Here is a 12,126-nt window from a genome sequence, read left to right as displayed (position 1 = left end):
CTTCTGGTTAGCAGTCAAGTGCCTTAGTCACTATGCTACCAGAGCTCCTATTATTTAATTAGACGAGCAAATTATTTTGAGGGCCTAGAAATGAGAAAAACTGAAGCTTTGCATTGTGTTATTTGTTATAAAAGATACCTTTGGGTGCTGAAATGTGAAGTCACACTTAATTTGGCAAAAATGGAAAATAAAGTATATAAGGAGATTATTTCAGAAACCAGGATTATCTTTAAGATAATACTATTATAAATGTACCTCAATAATGTTCTTAATACTTGATTATTCAGGTATGTATATTTAAATATTTTAGGTAGATTTCTTTTAATAAATCTTGGCTTCTCTTTCAAGCCAGATCAACAGTTACACTCTGAGGAAATATACTTAATAAAAAAAAATTATTGAAATAATAGATTTGGAAGAATCTAAGGAAAACTGTGGGTGTCCCTGGGTGGTAAGACGGTTATTGTGCTCGGCTGCGAAGAGTCTAAGGAACACTGTAGGTGTCCCTGGGTGGTAAGATGGTTATTGTGCTCGGCTGCTAACCAGAAGGATGTTGGTTCAAGTCCATCCAGTGGTGCCTTGAAAGAAAGGCCTGCTGGTCTCCTTCTGAAGAATCAGCCACAGAAAGTGCTATGAGGCACAATGGTGTTGCCATGAGTCGGAATTGGCTTAAGGACAACTAGTTTTGGTTTTTAAGTAAGTTTGTGAATTGATTGGGAACTGTGGTGGTGTAGTGCCTAAGGCATTAGACTGCTAACCAGAAGGCTGGTGGTTCAAACCCACCAGCCACTCCTTGGAAGGAAGACTGGGCAATGTACTTCTGTAGTTATACCACCTTGGAAACCCAAGGACGGGTTGCTATAAGTCGGCTCTGACTCAATGGCAGAGAGTTTGGTTTGGTTTAGTGAATCGATTAGTAGAAAATCGTGCCTATGTGTTGAGCCTGCTAACAAAAATGTTGGTGGTTCAAACCCACCAGCCACTCCATAGATGGAAGACTGGGCAATCTACTTCCGTAAAGATTTACTGCCTCGGAAACCCAGTGAGGGTTGATATGAATCGGAACCGACTCCATGGCAGTGAGTTTGCTTTTGGTTTGTTATAGAACAACTAGCTTATCTCTGGATTCAAATGGCAACCACAATGCTATTATCAGTTACCTTACTGTGAGCGGCATTTAATCCTACACCACAGATACCAGACTCAAAAGAAATTTGAATTGTAACATGATTACCTTGAGTCACTTTATTGTGGGGTACACTGTTTCAGTTTTATGCTACAACTCTTCAATCCTGATGAAAGGAGCTTTACATTAATAAACTAATTAATCAATCTCTCTGCTTTATCAGAACTAACAAGGTAATTGTTACGGTTTCTAGGTACACCAATTTCATAAGACAGGCAGGAGCCAGAAAATTTGTTTCTTTAATTTTATCACCAACTAAGCTTAAATGAAAGTCATTATCTTCAGTACCTGAAAAAATAATCTGTATTTGCTTTGCTGTTAGTGCCACTGAGTTGGCTCCTGCTCAGCAACCCTGTGTACAACAGAATGAACCACCGCCCGGTCCTGCACCACCCTCACAACCCTTACTATGCTTGAGCCCATCATTGCAGCCACTGTGACAAGCCATCTCTTTGAGTGTCTTCCCCTTCTTCGCTGACCCTCTACTTTACCAAGCATGATATCCTTCCTTCTCTAGGGAATGGTTCCTTCTGACAACATGACCAAAGCAGCTGAGACGAAGTCTGGCCATTCTCATTTCCAATGTGCATTCTGGCTGCACTTCTTCCAGGACAGATTTGTTCGTTCTTCTGGTAGTCTATGGCATTTTCAGTATTTTTTGCCAACACAATTCAGAGGCATCAACTCTTCTTCAGTTTCCCATATTCATTGTCCAGCTTTCACCTGCGTATGAGATGATTGAAAATACCATGGCTTGGGTCAGGTGCACCTTAGTCTTCGAAGTGACATCTTTGTTCTTCAACACTTTAAAGAGGTCTTTTGCAGCAGATTTTCCAGGTGTAATGACATCTGATTTCCTGATTGCTACTTCCATGAGTGTTGACTGTGGATCCTAGTAAATTGAAGTTCCTGACATTTTCAATCTGTTCTCTGTTTATCATGATGTTGTTTATTGGTCTGGTTGTGAGAATTTTAGTTTTTTTATGATGAGGTGTAATCCATGCTGAAGACTTTAGTTTTTGATTTTCATCACAGTAAATGCTTCAGGTCATCTTCACTTTCAGCAAACAAGGTTGTATCATCTGCATATTGCAGGTTGTTAATGGTTCTTCCTCCAATTCTGATGCCACATTCTTCTTGGTATAATCCAGTTTCTCAGATTATTTGCTCAGCGTATAGATTGAATAAGTATGGTGAAAGCATACAACTCTGATATATACCCTTTCAGACATTAAACCATGCAGTAATGCAGTATCCCCTTGTTTTGCTTGAAGAATAGCCTCTTGGTCTATGTACAAGTTCCTCATGAGAACAATTAAGTGTTGTGGAATTCCCATTTTTCACAATGTTATCCATAATTTGTTATGATCCACACAGTTGAATGCCTTTACATAGTCAATAAAACACAGGTAGGTATCTTTCTTTGCTTTATTTATACACAAAAGTTTTTAAATTATTCTCTGATTGTGAACCCACATATATAAATGATTAGACAGGGAACAATAAATTTGTAATTTAGCAAACTTCTGAACTAGATCTATTTAAGCAAATCTCAGTAATTTTCTTAAGTGAATAAGGCTCCTCAACAGTGACAGTGGTGAGGAACCCTTCATACCTTTTCTACTTAGAAAGTCTGATTTAGTAAGTATTTGCCATTATACCATTGTGTTAAGTGTTGCAGCAATGAATGAATTAATGAAAATTATTCAACCTAAGTATTCAACAATGTGGAAGTGGTAAAATAAATTGTGATGGAATATTACACAGCTATTAAAATTGTATTTTCAAAGCTATTTAGGGATATGAGAGAATGATCAGGATTTAATTCAAAGTGAAAAAGAATGCTACAAAGTATATACAACATAAGATGGCAATTTTATTAAAACTATATATAATGACATAAAAAAAAACTAAGAAAATATAACAAAATATTGACAATGGTTATTCCCTGGGTGATGAGATTTTGGATGATTTTTATTTTCATCCTCATGATTTCCTTTATTTTCTCAATTTCACACTTTGAACATGTATTGCTTTTATAATAAAACATTAATAATTAAGTATTATAAATTATTAAAACTCCCTACATTTCAAATTTTCTTCCAACACACACTTTTCTTCCAACACACATTCTTACCAGTCTTACTATTGTGAAATAGACTCAGGTTGTCTTCTAAGAACAAAATGCTGAGTTTAGTGGGCACACGGTCCCACTCTGATAAATAGTGGCATATTATATCTATTTTTACTGTTTCTGTAACATTTGTAGTATTGGCAGGAGATATGTAATTAAACATCACTACTTAACCTGAAGATACATATATACATATCTATACATCTATATATATACATCTATCTATCTATCTATCTAATTGTGATTTGGGTGAAAGTTTACAGAGCAAATTCACTTTCCATATAGCAGTTCACATATACCTTGTTTTGTGACATTGACTACAATTTCACACAATCCAACAGCTTCCCTTTCACTTCCTACCCATAGTTACCTCTTCCCTGTGTCCTTCCCTCCATGCACTCCTGCCCCTGAGCTGTTTCCCTGTCCATACACAGCCCTTCTATTCTCCCAAGATTGTTCTCTCCAAGGAGTGTATTTTAAAAAACAAAACAAAACAAAATCTCACTGCTGTTGAGTCGAGCCCAACTCATAGTGACCCTTCCCTGGGTTTCTGAGGTGGTATCACTATGGAAGTAGATTGCCCAACTTTCCTTCCGAGGAGTGGCTGTATCTATCTAGTGTAAAATGTTCAGCTCATGGTGCCTTCTTTTGTTTGGCTGGAAGCCACAGGAGTGGGTTCAATTCCAGACCTGAAGGGCAGCTAGGGGCCATAGTCTCAGGCTCTATCAGACCAGCAAAACTGGTCCCTTTTTTTTTTTTTTCCCAAATGATTTTGAGTTTTGTTCCACATTGTTCTCCCACTCTATCCAGGATCTCCTACATAGATCCCTCTCTGAGTGGTTGACGGTGGTAGCTGGGCACCAACTAGTTCTGGTCTCATAGTCATGTAGGCTGAGGATCACATGGTGTACCTGTCGCTTGGACTAATTGCTTCCACACATCTTTGCTTTTCTTCATTCTTCTTTGCTCTGGACGAGGAGAGACCCGTTATTGCATCTAGATGGTCGCTTGCAAGCTTTTAAGATCCTAGTCACTACTCACCAAAGTAAGATGTGGAACAATGTTTTATGTAGTACGTTATGCCAATTGAAATTGATGTCCCCTGCACCTATGGTCCCGAGCCCACAGGTCCAACTACTCGCTCCCTCTGGGTAGCTGGCTGTGGCCAAGAAGTGACTAGAACCTTGTTCCTTGTCAGCTCTACTATATACCTGGGAATTCTTATAGAACATACCAATACACTTATAGAAACATTGTCTGCCAACGCTATACATGGTCTTGGGCACACTCACCCCTTCATAACATACCTAATAGTTCAGCCTGTCCACCCATCTATCCATGTTTACCTTCACTGACAACACAGTACTATATGTGCAAAAGGGTTCATCTTTGATGTCTGTACCTCCCATGTACTTCTCCATGTCTTCCTCTTCCTCAATGCTACCATGTTGATCACTCACATTTGGTACATTGCCCTTCTCGTCACCCAAATCAATACTTGTCTCTACTTATCTAACAGTGTTCCTGCCCTCCCCTCCCACGCCTGGTAACCAAAAAAGAAAATTTCCTTCCATATATAAACCTTTCTTTGACTTTTTACAGTAATTGACTAATACAATATTTTTCCTTCTGTGACTGACTTACTTCACTCAGCATTATGTCCTCCAAGTTCATCCATGTTATGCTGTGTCTTGCAATTCTACGTTATTCTTTAGGGTTGCATAGTATTCCATTGTGTCTATGTACCATAGTTTGGTTATCCATTCTTCAGTTGATGGACACCTAGGTTATTTCCATCTTTTTGCTATTGTAAACAGTGCTGTGATGAACATGGATGTGTATGTATCTGTTCTTGTCCTGGCTCTCACTTCTTTAGGATATATACCTAGTAATGGAATGGCTGGGTCAAATGGTATTTCTAATTCCAACTTTTTAAGGAATCGCCATACTGCTTTCCACAGTGGTTGTATCATTTTACAGTCCCACCAGCAGTGTATGAGAGTCCCAATATCTCTGCATCCTTGCCAGCATTTCTTATTTTCTGTTTTGTTGAACTTTGCTACTAGTGCTGGAGCAAGATGGTACTTCATTGTTGTTTTGATTCGCATCTCTCTATGGCTAATGATCATGAGCATTTCTTCATATGTTTGTTGTCCGCCTGAATACACTCTTTGGTGAAGTGTCTATATATGTCTTCTACCCATTTTTTAATTGGATTATTTATTTGTCTTTTTGTTGTTGAGGTGTTGGAGTTTTCTATAAATTTTAGAGATAAGTCCCTTGTCAGATACATCACTGCTGAATATTTTTTTTCCTAATCTGCAGGTTCTCTTTTGATTCTTTTGCAGAAGTCCTTGGAAACACATAAAAATTTCATTTTTAGAAGGTCCTATTCATCTAATTTATCCTGAAGATATATTTTATGTAGTAAAATCAAGGATGTGGCATAACAAAGTCACACACTTACATTAAAAAAGGTGATAGAGTGTCATGAAATAAAAAGAAAACAAGACTTAAATATGTTAGTAGCATAAAGAGATACTTTCTAGATCACTGACCTACATCTACTGAGAATGAAGGGTAACAAGGACGCCTTTGGACACTGTCTGGAACATGAAATGCCATCACACATGTGTCTGACATCTAGCAAAACAAACATTTGTCTTTGGATATTAACACAAATGGGAAATGTTGGCTTTCTACCCAAAGTGGAAAACAGGCAACACAGAAACAGATGCTTTTCCTCTAAGAGAGTGTAATTTATTAAGACAGACTTGCTGGCTCAGTAAAAGATTTAGTTACAATGTAAATCAGGAAGACTGAGAGGAAAAGAGAAACCCTAGTTTCGTTAGATGATTCTGATTTATGGTAATCCCATGTGTGTCACAGTAGAATTGCACTCGCAGAGTTCTCAGTGGCTAATTTTTTTAGGAGATTGCCAGGCATTCCTTTCAACACACCTCTGGGTGGACTTGACCTGCCAACTCATCAGTCAGCAGCCAAGTGCATTAACTGTTTGCACTAGCTGGAGACTTGAGGATGGATATAATACTGCTTTTTGCTATTTATACACCATTTTAGTATCTGAACAATTTCCATCTTTCACTCTTATGAAAAGAGACAAACGCAAATGACTGCATTTCCACTGGTTTTTTATTCAGCATCAATGAAAATTTACCTGCAGTTTTGTCCTCCATAAACATATCAAAAGCAATCCTCCCAACAGGGCCAGCGTCTGCAGGGGAGCGCTCGTGCTGAGGCACTGGGGCACTGCTGAAGGTGTCCAGCATGACGGTCCTCTGGTCGGCAGAGCCTGAGATGAGCACGTTGTCGATGGCCCAGTCATTCTGATCTAGGCCTTCATGCCTTGGCTGCCACCAGCGGAAGCGAGTAGCTATCTCTTTAGCATCAGGGGGAAGAAGAATATTCACAAATCTATAAGAAAAATGAAGAGTGTGGAAAAACCCTTGTCAGGTATATCACATGATCAAAAAATTTACAGGCAGAAGTAAGATACAGTATGTCACTTGGTGGTTAAGGAAGGACATTAAGAGTTGTTTTTTTTTTTTTAAACTGATAAGCTAGCTTGATTTCACAAAGTTACTATATTGAGGAAACAGAATTCAAGCATCACTGGACTAATTACTTATTTTAACTGTACCTGGACAGGCCTTCGAGGGATTACACTCTTTTTTTTTTCCATCTCTAAGGCTCCCACTAGGAGCTCTGGTAGCATAGTGCCAAAGGCACTTGACTGCTAACCAGAAGGCTGGCAGTTCAAACCCACCAGCCACTCCTCGGAAGGAAGGTTGGGCGGGCAATCTACTTCCGTAGTGATACCGCCTCGGAAACCCAAGGAGGGGTCACTATGAGTCAGGTCTGACTCAACAGCAAATAACAACAACAACAAGGCTCCCACTAGATGTACAGAACTAAACCAGGTCTAGTGTATATGCGCTAGGGTCGTCATAAGGCAATACTGGCTATTTCCTGTCTCCTAGAGGTTAGTTTCATCTACTTCCTTCCCCTGGCTCCTTGTTTTCACTCTTCCCAGAGGTGCAAGCCATTTACTTGGAACACGGACTCTGAATTGCTGCAGGCTGTCTGAGTCCTCCACCTAGAGGGCACCAGGCAGTGTGTAATTACTGTATCAGTTGCTGGTGGTATAGACACGGACTTTGTTTTATCCATATTGCTGAAAACATTGTACTAAAAAATGTTGAGTGAAAACCATGGGCCCAGCATGCTGTCTCTGACTCAGTCACCAAGAAGAGAGAGGGAAAACATGGCTCCAATCTTCAACAGCAAGTTTATCCAGCTAGAAATAAGGTCTGACATATCTTCTAATCACAATTGTGTACACATAGTGTATCAAACCCTTCTTGAACTTATACTTACAACTTTCAAGTTCTGTTGGGGTAAAGAATTAACTCAGGGGAAACGGTGAAAATAATTTCCTTTCCTTGGATAAAGTACTGTCTTTTTTTTTTTTTTTAAATCTACCTCCCTTTAACTTCAAGGGCTGCCTTAAGTGTTGGTTGCCAGGACTTGACAACTGGCCGACTGCATCTCATGAAGGACTCTCAAGCTGGGGGCTTCGATGACAGCCACTTTATTTATTTTTAACTTTTGTTGTGATTTGGGTGAAAGTTGACAGAGCAAATTTGTTTTCCATACAGCAGTTCATACACATTTTGCTTCATGACTCTGACTGCAATTCCCCACAATGTAACAGCTCTCTTCCCACTTTCTCCCTGTAGTCACCTCTTCCCTGCAATGACAGGCACTTTACTATTTGTCTTTTGCACTGAAGAGGTTTCAGTATTTTAGTTTTGTTTACATTTTGCCTCCTTGTTTATGTTATTGGTCTTTCCCCTTTTATATGCCTTCCTTGAGGTATAGAAAGAGCTCTGGTGGTGCAATGGTTAAAGCATTCAGCTGATAACCAAAAGGTCAGTGGTTAGAACCCACCAGCCACTCCACAAGAGAAAGGTGAGGCAGCCTGCTTCCATAAAGAGTTACAGCCTCGGAAACCCTGTTGAGCAGTTCTACTTTGTCCATAGGGTTGCTATGAGTGGGAACCAACTCAATGGCAGTGGGTTTTCTGGGTGAGGTATAGAGACTTGAACAGCAGGCAGTATTCCAGATGGCAACCAACCAAGATCCAATCACAGCTAGGATGCGCTTAGTTGGATTTCTAATACTAGGAGTTTAAACACTTTTTTTGATTATACCCATCATTTTGTGGGCACTTTGGGCCATTATAGCATAATAGGTCATTGTTTTAGAAGGTAAATATAGACTGGGAATCCTAGATCCTTTTTAGGCAAATAATCTTTTCCAAGTTTTCCTCTTTCTTGTATGCTCACTTTGTGAAGTCTTCCTATAATTTATCTCCACTGGTTTGATATGTTCAATTAACATTTTAAAATTGTTGTTGTTGTTGTTAGGTGCCGCCAAGTTGTCTCTGACTCATAGTGACCCTATGTACAGCAGACCAAAACACTGCTCCGTCTTGTGCCAGCCAGCCTCATGATCCTTGCTATACCTGAGCCCATCGTTGCAGCCACTGTGCCAATCCATCTCGTTGAGGGCTTTCCCTTTCTTTGTTGACCCTCCACTTTACCAAGCACGATATCCTTCTCCAGGGAATGGTCGCTTCGGACAACATGACCAAAGTAGGTGAGATGAAGTCTGGCCATTCTTGCTTCCAAGGAGCATTCTGGCTGCACTTCTTCCAGGACAGATTTGTTAGTCCTTTTAGCAGACCATTGTACTCTTAGCATTCTTCTCCAACACCACAACTCAAAAGCATAAATTCTTCTTCAGTCTTCCTTATTTATTGTTGAGCTCTCACATGAGGCTGCCTTTCACCAGGGAGTAGCTCTGTATTAAGGCCGGAGGCTTGGAGGCTGTTTTTTGATTGGGCGTGGCTCTATATTAAGACCAAGGCCTGAGGTAGGAGGGCATGAGGCTTGGAGTCTGCTTTTTGTTGGGTGTGGCTCTATATTAAGGCCAGAGCCTGAGATAGGCAGGTGCAGAGGGGTTAGAGGGGAGATGAACTTGTCTGTCAGTTTTTTGTCCTATGGGGACTTACGTGTTGCTGTGAGGCTGGAGGCTATGCCACTGTTTTGTTTACCTAGTGGTGCTCTGACAAGAGTATACCATAGATGGGATGACTTGAACAAACAAGAGTTTATTCTCTTACAGTTTGGCGGGGTTACTCACGGTGGGCAGGTTTCAACTAAGCTTCTGGGCTAAGACAGACTCGGGAGAAGGAAGAGGCTATCCACTTCTCAAACAATTGGCCAGTGTAAACCTTATGAATAGCAGTGAAACACTATCTGATGTATTACTGGAAAACATTTTAAAATATATTAAATAATATCAGAAATCTCTCAATTCATGAAGGGATGCACAATTCATACTTCTTCACTCAGAGTAATGACTTTTTCTCTCCATTTTTTCCTCTCTGTTCTAAATTTGTTTCCTTTCTCTGATAAAACTGTGACCACATTTTAAAAGCCTTTGGAATAGGAATTTATCTAAGCCTTCTTGAAAGTCTAAATAAATGATGGCTGCTGTTTTATGGTTGGTCAATTTGTTTTCTCCTTCAGAGAACTAAAGTAGATCAGTTATGCTTTTACACTACAGAAAACAATCCCTTCTCTCTGTATTTATGTTGCTTAAGTGTTCAGTAACTCATACTTGAGAGGCTTTCCAACTTCCTCCATAAAGACCAAGACCACAATTTACTTGGTCTCTGCTATTTCCTGCTAATACACTAATCACACTCTCCCATCTTCTATCATTTCAAGTTTGTAGCTGGATTGCTTTATTGGTGTCTGACTTCACTGCAAGTACAGGATTTTGCTTGTGGCAGAGATTGCTGGTATTTCCTCAATTGCCCTTCTCCCTTTCCTCCTGAATAATAGGATCCCATAGTGCTAGCAAGGCTAGTAGTCACTCAGAATAAAGATGATGTTTCCCAGCTTCCCTTGCATCTACATGTGGCCATGACTAAGTTCTGGTCAATGGAATGCAAATGGAAAGATGCACACCCTTCTTGCCCCATCCTCCTTCCAAAGGCTGGAATGTGGAGTAGCTAAAGTGGCTGTGGGTCATGTGGTGGAAGCCACATGTTGAGTTTGGCAGAGCAGCAAGATAGAAGAAACCTGGAACTGTGTTGCTTGTGGAGCCACTATGGCCACCCTGGGCTACTTTCTTCTGGATCTAATTTATATAAGATAGAAATAAACAGTTTTAAAACTTATTTTGTGTTTTCTGTCATTCACAGCTGAATCTATTCTTCTTTTTTTTCCTCTCTCTCTTTCACTCTCTCTCTCCCTCTTTTAATCTTTGCTCTAGGTGGGGAGAGACTAATAGTTGCACCCTAGGTGGTCACTTATGAGCTTTAAGACCCCAGTTGCTACTCACCAAAGTATGATGTAGAACATTTTCTTTGTGGACTATGTTGTTCCAGCTGACCTTGGTGTCCCCCAAGACTATGGTCCTAAGCCGGAGGCCCAGTGACTCATTTCCTCAAGGTTTTTGGTTATGGCTAAGAAGTTTTCATAGCTTTGCCCCCTATATGCTCTACTATATTCATAGATGTATTTGTTTCTTAATTTTACAGTCCCAAAGTCTCTGAAACTGAGTGAACACACTCAGTTTCCACTTTTTCCAGAATGTTGAAATAAATCAACTTTTATCATGCATTTATATTGGTTTTTGCACTGGAGCTATTCACCATCAGCATGATAGCAATTTATTCTGGGATCTCTTAACTCTGGAATTCAAAAAACCAGTTGCTCTTTAAATAATAACTAAAACCAGACATTGAATGCAGCTCAGAAGCCTTATCTTTAAGTCAGTCCAAGAAGTGTCCACCTCTCCAGGAAGGCTAACTGCAGCCCCCCTGAGGCTGACTGCTACCACGTCTTAGCAAGCACCTTTGCTGAACATAGTGGTTATTAGAGATAAAATGAATACAAACCCAGGCTTACTGTACTGGTCATAGAAAATTTCCATTAGCAGGTTCCATGTAATGCCTCCATTGACAGAATACTCTAAGAGAACACCTTGGTTACGGTTGTTTGGTGTGATCAGGCATCCGTACATGAAGTAAAATTGGATAAACTCAGCATTAGTGAGGTTGAGATCCACTGTGACTAACAACCGACTACAACCCTAAGGAAAAGAAACAGAATGAAAAGAAAAAAAAAATTTGGGATAAGGAATCTTGATGACTGATTTCTCTGGCTTCTATCTTCTAAATATTTCTTTAGTAATGCATGCAACGAGGTATTATAGTACTGATTTTCTTATCATTTCTCTTACTATAATAGCACCCACCATGGTGTCTAGCTCACAGTAAGTGTTCACCAAATGCTTGTTGAAATTTAAAATTTCAGTTTTAAAGACTTACTTATTATAGAGCAATATAATCTAAGGAGACTTTCTTCTACCTTTTACAAGCAAGATGAGAGCTGGAATTAAAGTAACTATTCTATACTTTCATTAAACTATTTCCAGTTATTCCTGAGCATTTATTATATTTTTAAAAAGGCATCAGCTGTTAATGGACTAGCATGTTGAAATCACTATTTTAATATCGATTTTAAAAATACTTATGAAAATTAAATATAATTTAAATAAATTATAATTAGAGATTATCATTGTAATGCTTTTTATTTAAAGTTTTATAACAGATTTTAACCAACTGACTGGAAGAGACCCATATTTGTGCCCATTCCAAAGAAAGGTGATCCCACAGAATGTAGAAATTATAGAACAATATCATTAA

The 12,126-nt window shown here is 39.4% G+C and overlaps 1 protein-coding gene across 1 annotated transcript in view; it reads right to left on the bottom strand.

Moving 5' to 3' along the window:
• The window catches only part of RELN (reelin), a 710,657-nt gene that overhangs the window by 38,944 nt on the left and 659,587 nt on the right, over nucleotides 1–12,126 (bottom strand). Inside the window, exons 49-50 of the mRNA XM_007944540.1 lie at nucleotides 11,317–11,510; nucleotides 6,499–6,755 (exon numbers count right to left, since the gene is read on the bottom strand). Of these exons, the coding sequence (XP_007942731.1) occupies nucleotides 6,499–6,755; nucleotides 11,317–11,510 (451 nt within the window). The remainder of the gene's footprint in view (nucleotides 1–6,498; nucleotides 6,756–11,316; nucleotides 11,511–12,126) is intronic.

The sequence above is a fragment of the Orycteropus afer genome, unplaced genomic scaffold, assembly GCF_000298275.1.
Source record: "Orycteropus afer afer isolate SDZICR_OR568_19922 unplaced genomic scaffold, OryAfe1.0 scaffold00007, whole genome shotgun sequence".
Classification (NCBI taxonomy): Eukaryota; Metazoa; Chordata; class Mammalia; order Tubulidentata; family Orycteropodidae; genus Orycteropus; species Orycteropus afer.
The sequence above is the reverse complement of the archived record's forward strand: the minus strand, read 5'-3'. Positions and strand labels throughout refer to the sequence as shown.